The sequence below is a fragment of the Nannobrachium achirus genome (genome assembly GCF_963921795.1).
Source record: "Nannobrachium achirus genome assembly, chromosome: 4".
Lineage (NCBI taxonomy): Eukaryota > Metazoa > Chordata > Actinopteri > Myctophiformes > Myctophidae > Nannobrachium > Nannobrachium achirus.
The window spans coordinates 15,167,254-15,187,677 of record NC_137813.1 but is presented as its reverse complement, the minus strand read 5'-3'; the positions used below and the strand labels follow the sequence as shown (position 1 = coordinate 15,187,677).

General features: G+C 37.0%; 2 protein-coding genes across 2 annotated transcripts; one reads left to right on the top strand and one right to left on the bottom strand.

The window, feature by feature from the left end:
• Positions 1 to 777: 777 nt before the first annotated feature.
• Positions 778 to 11,624, bottom strand: LOC308282670 (microfibril-associated glycoprotein 4-like; the record flags this gene model as incomplete). The annotated part of the gene is made up of 7 exons (XM_080723059.1): positions 778 to 863; positions 2,188 to 2,304; positions 3,709 to 3,876; positions 4,210 to 4,306; positions 5,190 to 5,381; positions 11,194 to 11,258; positions 11,579 to 11,624. 7 exons carry the CDS (start codon positions 11,622 to 11,624, stop codon positions 778 to 780), a joined length of 771 nt encoding a protein of 256 aa, XP_080579185.1.
• A 4,962-nt stretch (positions 11,625 to 16,586) lies between these two features.
• On the top strand, positions 16,587 to 20,115 carry LOC308282669 (immunoglobulin kappa light chain-like; the record flags this gene model as incomplete). The annotated part of the gene is made up of 3 exons (XM_080723058.1): positions 16,587 to 16,650; positions 16,963 to 17,226; positions 19,793 to 20,115. 3 exons carry the CDS (start codon positions 16,587 to 16,589, stop codon positions 20,113 to 20,115), a joined length of 651 nt encoding a protein of 216 aa, XP_080579184.1.
• Between the last annotated feature and the right edge of the window lie 309 nt (positions 20,116 to 20,424).

Sequence of the window (20,424 nt, the reverse complement as noted above, 5' to 3'; positions counted from 1 at the left end):
TTCAACTAAATAATGATCATAGAATAATCATATAGTCTACAAAAATATATCAATAAGACAGTATAAGTTTGATTAAGTAATATCTTTAAAGTAGACTATTGCATTTTGCATATGTCAATCATGCCACATGCCGGCATCATCAATATGCTAAATAGTTAAATCAAATAGTAATAGAAAATACAAGTAATTTTCCGAATACATTTCCTTTGGAAACGGGTGTACTGGTATTGAAACTCCACACAGCCAGATATTATTGAATAATGAACATAAGATAGTGTCTGCTAGTTGGGAATTATTATGGAATTGCATGGGCTTTGATAAATATATGTTCTAGGCTATTATAGAACATACGGAGACTTGAGTTCAGGTTAGAGTTTATTTTATCCTTTAGATTAATATTATGCTACTGTGAAAGACACTCAGTGAATAGAAGAAATGCTATCCAGGAGTATTAATTTAGCTTTTGTAGACTATGCTGCCAATAGTTATGATTGTGAGTGCACAAATTGACGAGTCTATTTGCTTCCATATACACTCGGAGTTGCAGACCTGAAAGGGTACATATTCCCTCCCAATGTGAATGAATGAACCATTGTAAAGCGCTTTGAGCACTTGGAAAAGCGCTATGTAAATGCAATTCATTACCTGAAAGGGTACATATTATAACGGTCAATCATTTTGCCGGTGGCCCTCAGGGACCCCTGAGGGCCCAGACCCCACTTTGTGTTAAGGAGTGTACAAAATATACAGCTGTTTCTTGCCAAGAAATTGTATCTCTCAGTCTAATGTAGCATTGTTGTAGCTGCAGCCTGCAACACCCTCCTCTTGCACCCAGTGAGCTTCTGTTCCTTCCTCCATCATAGCTGTGAGTCAAATTAAATTTGGAGGCAGGTGGCCTTGACACAATTTTCTTGTATTTTCTTCCTTCTAAACCGCATGTGAAAAAAATGTCACTAACTGCAAATGTATCTGTAATTAGATTGTTGGAATAAGCCATAATAAATTCATCAAATCCTATGAAATGTTAAAAAAAATGTTAAAACAAACAACATTTAAAATGACTCCATGAGGGGGCGCTATGAGCTAAGCCTTGTCATTCTCTTAGTGTGTTCTTAGTTCTGTCCTGCTCTCTCACTTCCTCCCACATTATGTTACATGATGCCTTCTGACCCCCACTTACGCTAATAAAGCTATTTTCATTTAAAGATGAGGATTAAATTAATCTGCACTGATCAGAGGAGCAAGAATACCACTGTCTTTGAAACATGGACTCTTGAGGGATAATAAAAACAGTCTAAACTAGACTGTATTTGACTTGCAGATTATACCACCGCAATGTTAAATGTATGAAATAAATGAAAAGAGCAATCAAGTCTTAAACTCATAATGAATAATGTTTTTAGTCTGATAATCAATAAAGTCCCTTTATTACAGCAATGGAATATAGGAAATAATAGTACATTCATTTAACCAATTAGTCTATTACAAATAGTCTATAACCTGGATTTGTTGTAAAAGGAAATAAACACAACAATTTAATGTCCACAAGGTTTAATCCAGTAATCAGACAAGAGTCAGAACCAGGAGATCAAACAGTGAAGGCAACCATAACAGACAGGGATCAGACAGACAGTCAAACCAGGTAATCAGGCTGGAGGCTATAGGCTACTACACGTTATACATAGTACTAATACTTCATTGAATGACGAATAGTGAAAATAGCCAATCTACAATCTTACATTGCGTTGAAATGCCATGTGTTGTAGATTTGTAGGTCTATTTTTGCTTAATACAAATATTCAGACAATGTTTGCTTTTTTACCTTCTAATGTCTTTTACAATTATAATGACATGCCAAAAAATAGGGAGTTTTGGTCACTTGTCTAGTGTTGGGTTGAAAATCTGTTATTCTTGGCCATTGACATGGTTAAATGACAAATAATGGGATCAAGAGATTTGAGTCCTGACCTGTGTTTCATGTCTCAGACAGGACTGTTCTGCTACAATGAAACTACTCATCTGTATTTTCATCCTCGTCTTCTCTTGGGGCTACTGGTCTGATCTTCATACTGATAGACTTCAGGGAATAGTTGCAACCTGTCCATGTATGCCATATGACACTACTGTCATGATGTGTGGCATCAGCTCCCCAACGATAAAGTCCATTGGGATTTGCAGTATGACAACCGGGACCATACCAGAACCCCCCCAGAGATGTTCTAGCACAATGGTAAGATGAATCGCCATCCTGGTCTCGGTCTTGAGTGGAGAATCTCTTTTCATTGTGATAGGAGAGTGAGTCACCTGTGTGGAAAGAGTTCAAAAGGGAAGGTAGGGGCAGTACAACAATGACCACATCATCATCATCATCATCGTCATTGTCATCATCATCATCAGCACCGAGTGCCGCGCTGCGAGCTTGTAGATCTGCTATTTTTGAAACGTTGTGAAAATGTGTGCAAATCCTTGAATTAAGCTTCAGAGGGGGGGGGGGGGGGGGGGGGGGGGGGGTGGCGGGGGGGGGGTCCCTGGAACTAAATATTTAGAGATGGGGGTCCGTGCCCAAAAACATAACATTTTGGGGGTCCTTCACATGAAAAAGTTTGAGCACCACTGACATAGAAAGAAGGATTTGAAATATTCAAAGACTTTTCAAAAGATCTACAAGCTCGCAGAATCTAACATGATTAAAATGGAGTTTGAAGTTACAATTGGTTTGTATAGGATGGGGGTGTGTCTGATCTTTAAAGGCCGTTTTCTCAAAATGTGTTTTTCCTCATACTTAGGTACATAACTCTCCACTTCAGTTGCACCCACATACACCAAACCTTCCAGTTTTATTCTTATCTATATCCTGAAGATTTTTACAGAAGGGTTTGTTGATATATCATTCATAGCCTGATTTACATCACATTTTATCACTATTTTATGATTTATGGAGCGATAAAAAGAGATATCTAAAATCCCCTCTGTAATTTGTTTTGTCTCTAATATGTCAAGAAAAGGAAACAAATGTTTTGAACCTGGCATTATCCAATCTTCAGATTTATGTACCTGAAATGTATGCAAATTGGGCATTATTAGCGCAGATATGCCTAATTTGCATATCTAAACATATCATTTCAGAAAACTTGTAATTCAAAAATTCTTAGTCTTGATGTAAGTAATCAACTGGAAAAGTTTCATTGTGGTGGTTATTAGTTCATTTTGTTACCCTATTCACCTGTAGTGTCTCGCCTCTCCAACATAATTGGACGGAAAATAATTTAATCGGTGTGGGTCTGAGCTACTGTTGGGTGATTGGCTGGATTAAGAAATTAGCTTTGAAAGATCATGGTTTGCATTAATTTAAAAAGGAGATCATAGAAGGAGTATAAGTATATATGGTGTCACAACCAAAAAACAAGTACTTAACCCCAGTATCTCAGTAGTCAAAGTATAGATACTCTTAGTCAAATATTACTCTACTGCAAGTGAAAGTTTCTCTGTCAGATTTCTACTTGAGTTAAAGTAATACTTGCTTTTTCAAATACTGAAATATTTGAGTACACCAAAGTAGCCTACATTTTTCGTTGTATTGAAATTATTTTCAAAAATATGTAGAAGATTATAAAATATAAATAATAGTGGAAAATAGCACACACACAGGAGGACTGTGCTGTGTGATTGCAGTTATTTGTGGAGATCACTTCTACTTATGAAACATACCTGCTGATCCTCCTTCGTAATGACCAAGTTGCAGCATGTAGCCATAGCTCTCTGTCTCGATGTAGATGGAGGAGTACAGGGCAAATGCACTGTTCCCACTGAAGTCCTCCATGTCCACTCTCAACTCACTTCTTTTCCATGCAGTCAGATAGTAGAGGTTCTCCAGCCCTGCAGTACATAAAGATATACACAAGGACATGTAACAGTTTGACAGTTAGGCATAAGAGTATTGCCTCATTCACACTACAGATATATAGTTGAACGTTTAGCTTGGTAATTCAATGTAATCTCAATGGAAACCAGCTTTAAAGCTTTCAAAGCTTTGTTTGGAGCATCTCCTGCATCTTTAAAGCTGGTTTCCATTGAGATTTCATTGAATTACCAAGCAAAACGTTCAACTATATATCTGTAGTGTGAATGAGGCATAAGGCACAACATACCGTAATACAGTTTAATGTTAGATAGTGACATAGTTATAGTCAACATAATATAGCTTCTCACCTAACCAGTATTCTCCATCAGCATGGCCAAAACCTCTCTTGTAAATGTCCCAGGGTCTGTAGAACGACACACTGCCATCCACCCGCCTTTGAAAAACCTTAACAGTAAAACACACACAGAGAAGGGGAAGTGAAAAGAATTAAAGAAAGACAGAAAGAGTGAAATCCAGAGACAGGACAGAAATATGATATGACCTTTTTTTTCTCTCTTTAAAAAATATATAAAATAGCATTTACCTGTTATTGTTATTTTAATTTTGTATTATAATAATAATTATTATTATTATTATAATTTGCTCAACATCAAGATAGATAGATAGATAGATAGATAGATACCTTTATTATCCCAAGGGGGAAATTTAGTCCAAGGGGGAAATTTAGTCAATCAATAGGAGATGTGCATGTTTACCAGACACCAAAACAAAAATCAAACTTAATTAATATAGACCAAATCATCATGACATCACCACAACCAAAATGTTTTGTATGGGTGGTAGCATTGGAGCAATACTATTCATTAACCTTATTTCTGCAGAACAGAACATGTATTGTTAAAGACTACAATTCTATATAACTATATGATATAGACTATAAATATAATAATGATTGACTATATAAAAATATTATTTTCTTATAAACATCCATAGATTGACAAGCTAATTCTGGACACCATATGTATATTGTGAAAATGTCCATTGACATTCTACCCGGAAATACCTGTTTGTTTACAAACATTAAAACATTGTGATCTGGGGTCCATTCAGCCAAATCTCCCATATGCTTGGAGTCATTTTTACAGGAACTGAGGAAGCTATATGGATATAGCCTGACTGCAAGCGTCAGACTCTGATGTGCGGACTGATTTATCAGGCTAATATGGATATGCCTTTTCACACACTTTCAATGGATTCAGTAAACATTCTTTGACATAACAGTAAAATAAAGATATAAGCATCCTCCAGCACATTGAAACATTCTTACCGTCCATTTCCCTCCATTAGTGTCCATGTCACAGTAGACCTCTACAGCAGTATCTTCATCAACAGGATAGATGGTGTGGACCCCACTGCTAGCACTGTTGTCCAGCTTGTAGACGTCATGACAGTCCAGTGGCAGGGAACTCACAACCACCGGAGTCAGGAGACCCAGGACAAACATCACCTCATATAGCGGCTATACAATAAAAGAAATGAACAAAAGAAATATGTTTTTCTTGCGCTGGTCTGCTGACACTGGCCACAGTGACCAGTATTTTATAAAGTTAATAGTTATAACAACAATTATACCATATACAGTACATGGGACCTATAACAATAAAATCAAGCTCACAGAAAATAATAGCATATACTTAGGCCTACTAGGCCTAAATTCTTATGCATATATGCCTCTATGTTCTGTAGATAATTCCTCTGGTCAAACATAGGCTACAACCCTCTTCAGTGAAATGCATCTTACCATCCCTGGTTCAGAGAGGACAGAAAGATGGTCTGTCTGACTGTGTCATTGAAGAGGGTCCTTTATATCATATGTGGTGCTTATCATACACGTCATCCAAAGACTTTCCATTTCAACATATTTGTGTGGAACGTTTATCGATGACTGGAAACATTTTGATACCAAATGCTGGGAAGTAGACTTGTGGGAACTTTGCACCTGTGTTTCAGGAGTTGGCTGCATGCTCAGCCATTGACCTTCATTGCATGACCACAAGCCTTGATGAAAACAAACGATTTTCAGCTACAGTATGTATTTGTTGTTGTTTAGTTTGAGGTTTTTGAGAAGTGATATACACAAATAAAGATGATCATGATTATTATGATTGTTCCTCCTTCCTTTTGCTCCAAGGGTTTTTAATTTTTGCCTGTGTGTCTTTATGCAGTCATCATTTATATACATATTTCCAATGGTTCTGGTTCATCATTTGCCACATACAGCTTCCTTGTCATAACTCTCTCTCTCTCCAGAGATTTGACCTGGACATTGTTCACAGCTTCAAGCGCCAGTATGAGAAATAGGATGGTGTCCTCTGTTAATGTAGGCTAAGGTGGGCTCAGAAGCCAAAAAGATATCTTGGGCTTTTCTGCATTTATTTATGCGTGTTTCCTAAACCCACCAGGCTTGAGTTAAGACCCGCCTCGCGAAACGCGAGAACGTCTAGGAGTGGCTGAAATCCTTGCCAGACACATGGAGGGTGGATAAAGTCAGACCTAGTAAAGGCATGAAGACAATCTTGTACTGAGAAAAGCCTGCATTTGCACAATGCACAGCTATTAATTTGTCACTACAGTGCTCAAAATAAACTGTGCTAAAAAAAGAGAAAACTTTGTAACTTTGCTAAAGAGAAAAACGTACTGAGAAAGCTATTAATTTGTCACTACTGTGCTCAAAATAAAAAACTCTTACTGATTATCAGTTAAATTGTTATAGTTTGGATATGGCTTTAGGCATATTATGCTGCATGTATTATTGTAATGGATCAGTACCCATAAATCTAAAAGAAAGAAAGAAAAGAAACAGTACTCAACAGTAAACAAAGATTAAGTGTGCATATGCACATCTCTAAAGCAAAAATGTAAGGACTTTTTAATACCTCTAAAATAACAAATTAAACATTGGACAAATTGTCAAATAGGCAGAAATTGTGAAAATTGCTGATCTATTGTACATGCTCACATGCTCACACTCACACAATGACCAACATATAATCCCATTATATAAGGTTATTTTTGCAGTTAAAATAGCTTTATAAGATGGATAGATGAAAAGACGGCTGGATAATTAGGGTTATTTGTTTATTTGTTAGGATCCCCATTAGCTGTGCCCCAAAGCACAGTTAGTTTTCCTGGGGTCCAGCTGAGGTACTATACATGGATTCAGAAACACATACCTGTATACGTATAGGTTGAAGTGGTAATTGGCGATGTAATGAATCAAAATTGTAATAATAATAGCTTTTTTAGAAATGTTGGTATAGTTGAGCATGTATATAAATATAAATAAACTGTTTTCTCAGACTATTTAAGACACACAATATAGTAATGGAGGTAATAGCAGTTAAGTTTAAGATGCTTTGCATAGAGAGGAGGCATATCTTTGAAGGACACACTTCAGTGCTCAGAGAGAGTTTTAGCTAAGCAGATTAATGGTCATTTCATCAGAATCGTTCACTTTGTGATACAAGCGTGAAACTTGGTACATATACTCTTCAAATCCCTCTCTTTTCAAAAATAGCGCTGGCCACGCAAAATTCCAATATGGCGGCCCCCGAAATCCAAGATGTCTGTCCAAAAATCGTGTTTTTCCTTTATAACTCGAGTTGCATTAATTTTAAGACCCATATATGTATTGAAGTTGAATATAAAGATGGATATTGCGGATGTTTTGGTACCAAGTACATGTCTATATCTATTACGGTTCTTGAGATACAGCATATAGTCGGAGCAGATTAATGGCAAATTTCATAAGAATCGTTCACTTTGATGCAAGCATGAAATTTAGCGCAAATACTCTCTAAGGGCCACTCTTATAGAAAAAGGCGCTGGCCACTCAAAATTCCAAGATGGTGACCTTTTTTTTCAAAATGGAAGCCACCTTTTCAGAGGAGATCTTGATATAATAAGAATAAGAATCGTTCACTTTGTGATACAAGGATGACATTTGGCACATTTACTCTGTAAGGGCCACTCTTATGGAAAAAGGTGCTGGCCACGCAAAATTCCAATATGGCAGCCCCCGAAATCCAAGATGTCTTTCCAAAAATATTGTTTTTCCTTTATAACTCGAGTTGCATTCATTTTAACATATATGTATTGAAGTTGAATATAAAGATGGATATTGCGGATGTTTTGGTACCAAGTACATGTCTGTATCTATTACGGTTCTTGAGATACAGCATATAGTCGGAGCAGATTAAAGGCAAATTTTGAAAAAGGAACAAATGATTCAGTGGCCAGTGCCTTTTTTCATAAGAGTGGCCCTTACAGAGTAAATGTGCCAAATGTCATCCTTGTATCACAAAGTGAACGATTCTTATTCTTATTATATCAAGATCTCCTCTGAGAAGGTGGCTTCCATTTTGAAAAAAAAGGTCACCATCTTGGAATTTTGAGTGGCCAGCGCCTTTTTCTATAAGAGTGGCCCTTAGAGAGTAGTTGTACCAAATTTCATGCTTGCATTACAAATGAACGATTCATATGAAATTAGCCATTAATCTGCTCTGAGTATGCTGTATCTCAAGAACCATAATAGATACAGACATGTACTCGGTACCAAAACATCCGCAATGCCCATCTTTATATTCAACTCCAATAAATTTATGGGTCTTAAAATGAATGCAATTCGAGTTATAAAGGAAAAACAACATTTTTGGGCGGACATCTTGGATTTTGGGGGCCGCCATCTTGGAATTTTGAGTGGCCAGCGCTATTTTTGAAGAGAGCAGGATTTGAAGAGTATATGTACCAAGTTTCACGCTTGTATCACAAAGTGAACGATTAAACCATTACTTAATCTGCTTAGCTATTTATAGTTCTGCATGTTGAACCCTTCATGACTGAAGCTTGTTCCTCCTGACAATGACTCTGAAAGCCATGTGTTTGACCGTCATCTTCATCCTGACATGTACTGTCTGCATTCAAGGTAACTAACACTTTTATAAATCTCCTATATCCTGACATGTAATCTTTGTTTGGATATAAAAGAGATAATCTCAAACATATTTACGAATTCTATGTATTGATTGAGCTAACCACCATAAGTTGATACATTTTAGACAAGTGTCTGTCAAGTGAGGATCAGTATCAGAACAGCACTTTTCAAATAAAACTACGGTACCTAAAGATGATTCTATTTTTTTAACTTGAAGATGGTCCAATTATAATGTAGGCCTATTTGTTTGTTTGTTTGTTTTGCAGAAACGTGGGGCCAGATGAGTGTGACTCCTTCAGTGAAAACTGTTAATGTGGGAGACTCAGTGAGTCTTGCATGCAGACTGAGTATGAGCCCATATTCAAATTATTTGTCCTGGTACCAACAGAAACCTGGAGAAGCTCCTAAACTCCTCATTTATTATGTAAAGCTCCGTCAGTCAGGAATTCCATCCAGGTTTAGTGGGCAGTGGATCTGGGACTGCCTACACACTGACCATAAGTGGAGTCCAGGCCGAAGATACAGGTGTTTACTACTGTATGAGTTACGACCTTATCAACAGTGTCTGGTCGTTCACACAGTGATACAGAGTCGTACAAAAACCTCCCTCAATAAAAGAGGAAGTGACTGGAACATCTCATTGGGGCCGTTCATAATGACTGTCATAAAAACAAACTCAACAGGACTCATATAAGCATCAGGGCGGATGATAAAAATACAAGTAAGGATTTAATTGGATATTTATATAGGCCTAATATTGGAATTTTGTTGATAACATTTTCCAAAATCATATAGAAGACATATCTGAGTTAATTAATCAACACATATATTGTTCATGTAAATGTATGATTGTAATTTCAATAGACAACAGATGGTGTAGACTCCAATGGTAGCACTGTTGTCCAGCTTGTAGACGTTATCATGACAGTCCAGTGGTAGAGAACTCACAACCACCGGAGTCATAGGAGATACAGGACAAACACTGCTTCATAGAGTGGCTACAATAACAACATTTACAACATTAATGTAATTTGTACCAATATTTTATAATAACTTATTAATAACAACAATTATGCCATTACCTACAAAACACCTATATGATATAACAATAAAATTAAGCTCACAGGAAAAGTTGCACAAATTAGCCTACTAGGCCTAGACAAAAATAGCTCTTCAGATTGAACTAACGTAAATTCATATCTGGTCAAGCATACAAACCCCTCTTCCCTCAATAGGTCAGTGTAATACATCTTACCATCTTGGTTCAGAGAGGACAGAGAGATGTTCTCTGTTCTGACTCCTTCGTGAGGGTCCTTTATATTATACTGTATGTGGCTGGTGGTTACTGTACACACAATTAAAAAATGGACAATGTCATCAGATTTGTGTGGAATGTTTATCGATGACTGGAAAAACTGTGAATTGATACCAAATGCTGGGAAGTAGACTTGTGGGAAACTTACACCTGTGCATCAGGAGTGGGACCTGATGCGCACACACACACACACATGCATGTGTGCGCACGCACGCACGCACGCAAGCACCCACGTGTGTGTTTGTGTGTGATAATTTGTTGTGTCAAGGCCTTGTTTGTTCTGTCCAATGTATGACCTGGATTTGGTAATGATAAAGGTGCATGCACATATACCTACATGTACAGTTACAGAAAATAATAATATATGGGCACCCAAATAAAATATACTAGAGCACTCGACTAGTCTTTTTTTGTTTTTTTGTTTTTTTTTTGTTTTGGAGACTTTTATCACACTGATTGTTTTTAATAATAAAGAGGAGAAGAAGAAAGTGATCAAATAAGACCATATAAGGATACAATAATTAATTGTAAAATATGTTTTACTATGTTATACTATTTTTATATTTAAATAGGCTATAACTGCAAGATCAAGATCATCAAAACACATTAGACATACAGTATACATACATTGAGTTCTGATGAATAAGACTCCTTTGATATATTTTATAATACAAATCTTTTACCTGCATGGTCATTATGACATTACAGGTCCTAGTGAGCCGTTCCAGTCACTTCCTCTTTTGTTGAGGGAGGTTTTTGTACGACTCTGTATCACTGTGTGAACGACCAGACACTGTTGATATAGTTTTGACTCATACAGTAGTAAACACCAGCATCTTCAGCCTGGACTCCACTGATGGTCAGGGTGAAGGCAGTCCCAGATCCACTGCCACTGAACCTGGATGGAATTCCTGACTGTCGGTTATTTGTGCTATAAATGAGGAGTTTAGGAGCTTCTCCAGGCTTCTGTTGGTACCAGGACAAATAATTTGGGGTCGTACTTGTTCTGCATGCTAGACTCACTGAGTCTGCTACGTTCACAGTTTTCACTGAAGGAGTCTGAGTCACACTGACCTGGCCCCACGTTTCTGCAAGCAAACAAACAAACAAACAAACAAAAAATATATATAGTAATTAGACATTCTGGAAATGTCTTCTCATCATTTGTGATGATGTTATCCTTATTAAATAGAAGGAGACGGAGTTGTTACTGTATACTTGAAAGGTTTTGTCGTTATACTTAACACATTATTAGTTTTGTTCTATACGGTAACTTGTTATTTTTTACCTATAATTGAGCCTCATGTGAAGATCATTTTATTCTATTTAACAATAGATTAATAGAATATTGTTTAAGATCACAAAACCTCAAATACTGTAGCTAATAGCAAACAAACTTCAGTCTTACCTTGAATGCAGACAGCACATGTCAAGATGAAGATGATGGTCAACATGGTATTTTGAGTCATTGGCACAAGGAACAAGTTCAAGGTTCAACATGCAGAACTATAAACTCTCTCTGAGCACTGGAGTGTGTCCTTCAAAGATAAAGCCTCCTCTCTATGCAAATCATCTTCCTGAAGGAAGTCAACTGCTATTAAATCAATTACTAGTGGCTGCCTTTAATGGTCTTTCAGAAAACAGTTTATGTGGTAGGTGGTCAGGTGTTAACAACATTAAAGCTTGCTTCATTCGTCTTTGCCTGAATGGAAAAAAAACTAACAAAACAACATGTAATCCTATTATATAAGGTTATTTTTTGGAGTTAAAATAGCTTCATAAGATGGACAGATGAAAAGATGGATAGATAATTAGGTAACGTATAGGGATTCACAGACACATACATACCGGTAGGTACAAGTTGAAACTTGAAGTGGAAAAAGATAACAAAGTGCTGCAGGATTCAGTTGGCTCATAGACAGGGGCTTTTTATAATGCATTTGTTTATAAAGAAGTACTGCTAAACTCCAAAAGGTGTAGCATATACTAGTGTGTCCCCTCACACAGGACATCAGAAGAAAGTATGGACTTGAGTTTGATGATCTGAGCTCACTCTTTGCGGCAACTAACAGAGAAACTTTGCGTATGCTGCATGCCTGCCTGTCACTTTTGGAGCAACAGAAAGTTTCGGTTGTTTGATTCAAGGGATTTTGTGTTTTTTGTTGTTTTTTAATGTATTGTAATTTGTACTTTTTAAAGTTTTTTATTAATTAATGGGTTTTTGATTATTGTTTGGACCCAATGTTTTATACAATTGTGTCAATAAAGTAAACTAAAACTAGACTGTAGTAAGGAAAAGAACTCCAAGGCACTCCGTCTTTAGTGAAAAAATATATTAATTTGTTTTCTGAGCAAGGCAACAAGTAAACTCCTTTTGGAGTTTAGCAGTACTTCTTTGAAAAAAACCTTTTAGCTTTTAGTAATGTTCGTATAGGTAATAGCCTATAGCAGTTAAGTTTATGATTATTTGCATAAAGAGGAGGCTTTATCATTGAAGGACACACTTCAGTGCTCAGGGAGAGTTTATAGTTCAGCATGTTGAACCCTTCAAGACTGAAGCTTGTTCCTCCTGACAATGACTCTGAAAGCTGTGTGTTTGACCGTCATCTTCATCCTGACATGTACTGTCTGCATTCAAGGTAACATGCAGACATAACTCTAGTTATCGAGTTATAGATATTTTTATCTCAAATATTTGTTTTGCTAATTCTATTTATTGAGCTATTCTAAAACCTAAACAATAATCACGTAATCCCATCATAAATCAGTGACTATCAAGTGTGGATACATTTTTGCCCTTCCATTTAAAACCATAACATCATTACAAATGTATGTTTAATTAGATAAGAAGACATTCCCATATGGTCTAATTATATATCTGTTTGTTTGCTTGTGTGTGTTTGCTTTTATTTGCAGAAACACAGGGCCAAGTGGTCAGTGTGACTCAGACTCCTTCAGTGAAAACTGTCAATGTAGGAGACTCAGTGAGTCTAGCATGCAGAACCAGTGTGAGCCCATATAATTCCAATTATTTGTCCTGGTACCAACAGAGGCCTGGAGAAGCTCCTAAACTCCTCATTTATTATATAAATAGCCGTCAGTCAGGAATTCCCTCCAGGTTCAGTGGCAGTGGATCTGGGACTGCCTTCACCCTGACCATCAGTGGAGTCCAGGCTGAAGATACAGGTGTTTACTACTGTATGAGCGAAAACGCTATCAACAGTGTCTGGTCGTTCACACAGTGATACAGAGTCGTACAAAAACCTCCCTCAATAAAAGAGGAAGTTATTGGAAAATCTCATTGGGGCCGTTCATAATGACTATCATAAAAACAAACTCAACAGGACTCATATAAGCATCAGGATGATAAAAATACAGGTAAGAATTTAATTGGATATTTATATAGGCCTAATATTGGAATTTTGTTGATAACATTTTCCAAAATCATATAGAAGACATATGAGTTAATTAATCAATACATATATTGTTCATGTAAATGTATGATTGTAATTTCAATAGACATTGTGTAGACTCCACTGGTAGCACTGTTGTCCAGCTTGTAGACGTTATCATGACAGTCCAGTGGTAGAGAACTCACAACCACCGGAGTCATAGGACACACAGGACAAACACTGCTTCATAGAGTGGCTACAATAAGAACATTTACAACATTAATGTAATTTGTCTGCTGCCATTGCCACAGTGACCAATATTTTATAATAACTTATTAATAACAACAATTATGCCATTACCTACAAAACACCTATATAACAAGCTCACAGGAAAAGGTTGCACAAATTAGCCTACTATAGGCCTGGACAAAAATAGCTCTTCAGATTGAACTAACGTAAATTCATATGCCTATGCATGCCTATTATTAACATAATTCCTCTGGTCAAGCATACAAACCCCTCTTCCCTCAATAGGTCAGTGTAATACATCTTACCATCTTAGTTCAGAGAGGACAGAGAGACCCCTTGTCTCCTTTGTGAGGGTCCTTTATATTATACTGTATGTGGCTGGTGGTTACTGTACACGCCATTAAAAAATGGTCAATGTCATTAGCCTGACACTCAGCCTGAATTGACATTTCGTTTGTGGCTAGCGATTCAGGGTCTGGAACTAGGCTACAATGTCATCAGATTTGTGTGGAAAACTGTGTATTTATACTAAATGCTTGTGGGAAACTTACACCTGTGCATCAGGAGTGGGACCTGATGCGCACACACACACACACACACACACACATGCGCGCACACGCATGCACGCACGTCGCACGCATGCACGCACGCATGCACGCACGCAAGCATGCACGCAAGCATGCACGTGTGTGTTTGTGTGTGATAATTTGTTGTATCAAGGCCTTGTTTGTCCTGTCCAATTTATGACCTGGATTTGGTAATGGTAAAGGTGCATGCACATATACCTACATGTACAGTTACAGAAAATAATAATATATGGGCACTTCAGGTGAGACCCCAAATACCCCAAATAAAATATACAAGACTTTTATCACACTGATTGTTTTTAATAATAAAGTGTAGAAGAAGAAGAAAGTGATAAAATAAGACCATATAAGGATATGATTAATTGTAAAATATGTTATACTATGTTATATTATTATTATATTTAAATAGGCTATAACTGCAAGATCAAGATCATCAAAACACATTAGACATACAGTATACATAGATTCAATCAGTTCTGATGAATAAGACTCCTTTGATATATTTTATAATACAAATTTTATCCTGGTGATTATGACATTACAGGTCCCAGTGAGCCGTTCCAGTCACTTCCTTTTTTGTTGAGGGAGGTTTTTGTATGACTCTCTATCGCTGTGTGAACGACCAGACACTGTTGAGATAGTTTTGACTCATACAGTAGTAAACACCTTTATCTTCAGCCTGGACTCCACTGATGGTCAGGGTGAAGTCAGTCCCAGATCCACTGCCACTGAACCTGGATGGAATTCCTGACTGACGGGTATTTGTGCTATAAATGAGGAGTTTAGGAGCTTCTCCAGGATTCTGTTGGTACCAGGACAAATAATCTGGGGTCCTACTGGTTCTGCATGCTAGACTCACTGAGTCTCCAACGTTCACAGTTTTCACTGAAGGAGTCTGAGTTCTAACCTGGCCCCACGTTTCTGCAAACAAACAAACAACAAACAATATATATATACAGCAATTAGACCTTCTGGAAATGTCTTCTCATCTTACATTTGTGATGATGTTATCCTTATTAAATAGAAGGAGACGGAGTCGTTATTGTATACTTGAAAAGTCTTGTTGTTAGAAAGGAGTCCATTGTGTCTACTATTACTGTACTTAATGTGTTTTAAGGATGTTATCCATATTAAACACAAATCAAAATACTTAACACATTATAATAGTTTTGTTCTATACGGTAACTTGTTATTTTTTACCTATAATTGAGCCTCATTTCACAGTCCTGAACCCAAATTCTATTTGATGAGATTTTGTGAAGATCATGTTATTCTATTTAACAATAGATTAATGGAATATGTTTAAGATCACAAAACCTGCTGTAGCTAAAAACAAATAACCTTCAGTCTTACCTTTAATGCAGACAGCACATGTCAAGATGAAGATGATGGTCAACATGGTTTTTGGAGTCATTGTAACGAGGAACAAGTTCAGGGTTCAACATGCAGAACTATAAACTCTCCCTGAGCACTGGAGTGTGTCCTTCAAACATGAAGTCTCCTCTCTATGCAAATCATCTTCCTGTAGGAAGTCAACTGCTATTAAATCTATTACCACATGCTGCCTTTAATGGTCTTTGAGAAAACAGTTTATGTGGTAGTTGGTCAGGTGTTAAACAACATTAATTCGTCTTCGCCTGAAAAAAATAAAACAAAAAAATAAAACAAAACATGTAATCCCATTAAATAAGGTACATTTTTGGAGTTAAAATTGCTTTATAAGATGGTCATATGAAAAGATGGATAAATAATTAGGTACACGGTAGGGCTTCACAGACATGTACATACTGTAGGTACAAGTTGAAGTGGTAAATGGTGTTGTGATTAACGCTGCAGTTGGATCAGTTGGCTCTGATAGACAGGTGTTCTTTGTAATGCAGGTAGGGATATATGAAAAAAAGAAAATAATTCCAAGGCACTCCGTCTGTAGTGAGAATAAAACAAAATAATAGCTTTTAGTAATGTTGGTAGCCTATAGTTGAACACGTATACAGTACATCACATAATAAACTGTTTATTTTTTCCATATACTATTAAAGACACACAGTAGTGGAGGTAATAGCAGATACGTTTAAGATGATTTGCATAGAGAGGAGGCTTTATATTTGAAGGACACACTTCAGTGCTCAGGGAGAGTTTATAGTTCAGCATGTTGAACCCTTCATGACTGAAGCTGTTCCTCGTGACAATGACTCTGAAAGCTGTGTGTTTGACCGTCATCTTCATCCTGACATGTGCTGTCTGCATTCAAGGTAACACTAACTAATTTATAAATCTACTACCCTTGATTTGTTTGCAAATTCTATGTATTGATCAATTCTAAAATCTAAACGATCATCACATAATCCCATCATAGATCAGTGACTATCAAGTGAAGATCAATTTAAGAACAGAACTTTTCAAATAAAAAAGACTTAAAGCTGATTAATGTGTTAAACCTTTTGCCCTTCCATTTAAAAAGGACAACATCGTTAAAAATATTATGTTTAATTAGAAGATAAGAGGACATTTTCAGATCGTTTAATTTGATATTTGTATGTTTGTGTGTTTGTTTTTATTTGCAGAAACATGGGGCTTCAGTGTGATACAGACTCCTTCAGTGAAAACTGTTAATGTTGGAGACTCAGTTAGTCTAGCATGCAGACCAGAAAAAAGAGATTATTTGTCCTGGTACCAACAGAAGCCCGGAGAAGCTCCTAAACTCCTCATTTATAGCACAAGTACCCGTCAGTCAGGAATTCCATCCAGGTTCAGTGGCAGTGGATCTGGGACTGCCTTCACCCTGACCATCAGTGGAGTGCATGCTGAAGATACAGGCGTTTACTATTGTATGAGTCAATATTGTTCTCCATGTGAGTTCACACAGTGATACAGAGTCGTACAAAAACCTCCATCAATAGACGAGGAAGTGAACAACTCACTGGGACCTGTCAGAACATTCCTATATATAATATGAAGAACTCAAATGACTCTTAATCATCAGAACTGAATGTAATAACATTATTTTGGAAGACATGTTTATTAGTTAATTATTCATGCACATATTCTTCATGTAAAATCTAATTTCAACACTAGTATTTAGAGGGAGAACATATCAACATGTTTGAATATTAACATCACAAGCAACCTTTTTAAGAGCAAGTGCATCTGGAGAATGACGAAGAAGGTTTCATCAGAAATTAAGGATTCTACACTGGATTTACAAAAACTACTGCAAGGAGCCATGGCCCAGTACTCATGGCTAAGGCAACATGGATCAGAAGAGAGTTTGGATTATTGACTACACTTACTGTACATATTGGACATGTCCATAGGGGCCAGTATGGATGCCGTTTATAGTAGCATGGCTGGATGCCAGGCAAACAGAGCTGCTTATCCATAGGAACTACTGTATTGCTAAGGAATGACTATTTCTGAGAACAGCTGTTAACCAGTCTTCCTGGATGAAACTGAATTTGAGGTTTGAGGAACCCTACAGTGGTCTTATGAAACAACTGGTTGATGGACAACACCCTGCTGAGGTCTGAACCATCACATTTTTAAAGAAATCTGGATCTTGGAACACAGTCATAACAGAACATTATGCTCAATGAATACCCTCCACAAGGAAATCCTGGAATGTCATTGGGCTCAAATCATTGTTACCATTATGCATACATGGAAATTCAATTACACATTTCAAGTATTTAATAATTGAGAAAGTAACAGTAAGTAACATAAAATAAGAGATAGGCTTCCTAATTAAAGTAATTCACGGGTGCTACTAAAACTGTTCAGTACATTGTAAGCGAGTGGAGGTTGAGTGGAGTCATTCATGTGGAGCGGAGGTTTTTGTACGATGGTTGAATCAGTATGGATCACTGTGGTGGACTTTTGGTGGAGGCACAAAACTCCTCGTCAAAAGTAAGTATACAGATTTGTTTATCTCCTGTTTCAGTTATCTTATTTTGTTGATGACTGACCTGTGTTATAATTATCTGAAAGCACTTATATTATATTTTTTTCTTTTTTTAATATAAAGGATTACGTTATTCTTTCATCACCAGCTTGAACTGTGTGTTAGATTGATTACAAATAGAAGTTCTTCATTACATAAAATGATTAACATTTTCAAAATGACTTAATGTGACATAAAATCCATAATTCATGTAGTTCTAAAATAGTTTGAAATTAAAATGTTGTACAGTAAAGTAGTGCAATAGTCAGTTAACTAATTACTGTAATTTACAGTATTTCTCTGTCTCTAATCTATAGAGTTTAATATAATTGACTGCCTCTCTTTCTTTCTAGTTACTAGATGTCATTGTACAATGTAGATGAAAAATAAAATTGGCAAAACATTTACTTTGGCTATTAAAAAAAGGCTTACAACTGGTGCAGATTAAAAAGAATATTGGAAGATAAGATTAATATCCACCCAAAATACTAAAATGAAATATTGACAAATATTAACAAGTATAGACCACAACTAAGGACATTTTCCCAATGATTTTAGTTGTTTATTTTTATTTCATTTAAACTAAAATAACTACAAGCTAACAACACGTCACTATCCCATTGTGAGCTTGTTGATCTGCTATTATTGCTATTTTTGAATCTCTCCATACATCGGCTAAACTAACACTAAAATTAAAAGCAAAACTAAAAGTACTGTAAGCCTTTTCAAAGAATGTTAACTATATTTAACTAAAGCACCAAACCCTAAAACTAAACTGAAATTGAACCCCAAAAGTCAAAAAGAAATAAAAAGAAAAACGAGTGAAAAATACAAAACTACAGTATAATAACGGTATTACATTAAACTGTCTCTGTTTGTTTATGCTCTATAGCAGGGGTCGGCAACCTTTTTGACATGAAGTGCCATGTTTTCATTTTCTTGATAGTCAGTGTGCCATAACAACACATCAACATGTCATATTTCCAATTGATTTTGACAGGCTACACATAACAACCTTTATTTTTGTCCTTCTTCTTTAGAAATATATTATTTTACATTAGGATGTAGGCCTAATGATAATTAGACTCTATCTCCCAGACTAGTCAGTCTCCCCAGTCAAAGTTATCATCTTGAATGAATGTAGAATTACAGTATATGCAGGCTGTAAGTTCCATATAGATGTATGTGCTCTCTCATACTTCTGCCAGTGTGCCAGTGATAACCATCCACTGTGCCAATGTTGGCACCCGTGCCTAGGTTGCCTACCCCTGCTCTATAGTGTAACAATTAACTTAATTCATTGTGTGCTTTTCATTTATGCTATTTGTACACACAAGTCAAATGAAGTCAATCAAATTGATTGTCTCTCCTCTATTGTGTATATTACATTATATGATTCTTTGCTGTACATACAAAGCGATATGAAGTTTCATTCACAGTCTTCTTATTCTGTCCAGCTGGTGTGACGGTCAGGCCCTCCGTCTCTCTGCATCCTCCCTCCTCTGAGCAGCTCTCTGCCGGGGTCTCGGCCACCCTGGCCTGTCTGCTCAGCGGCTACGACCCCCCGGGGGCCCGGGTGAGCTGGGAGGTGGACGGGAGGGAGGTGACGGCCGGGGTCCTGACCTCGCAGGAGGGGGAGAAGGACGGCCGCTACGCCTGCAGCAGCACCCTGACCCTGAGCAAGGCTCTGTGGGAGCAGGGGGAGGTGTTCTCCTGCAAGGTGACCCATGAGGGAGACACACGCTCCACTGACATCACCAGGACACAGTGTGGGAAGTAGATATAGAGCCTTCAGAAGATGTACGGCTTTATAGAAGGAAAAATAAAAATAAAATAAAAAATGTTTGATATTGTAATGTCACTGTTTGTTTGTCATTATTACTCCTGCTCCTAGTGTTAGAGGCATAGAGTGGCATTAGGCTACTATTGCTTTGTTTACGCACGGTCTGTGTCATTTTGGAGGGGGCACTTATCCACCTCGTGACAATCAATAGAGATGTTCAGAAATCAATAAAATAAGATAAAACAACAGGATTTTGCTAAGGAATGTAATTGGTTGAATCCTGCACTCACAGTGTGGGAGTGTGGG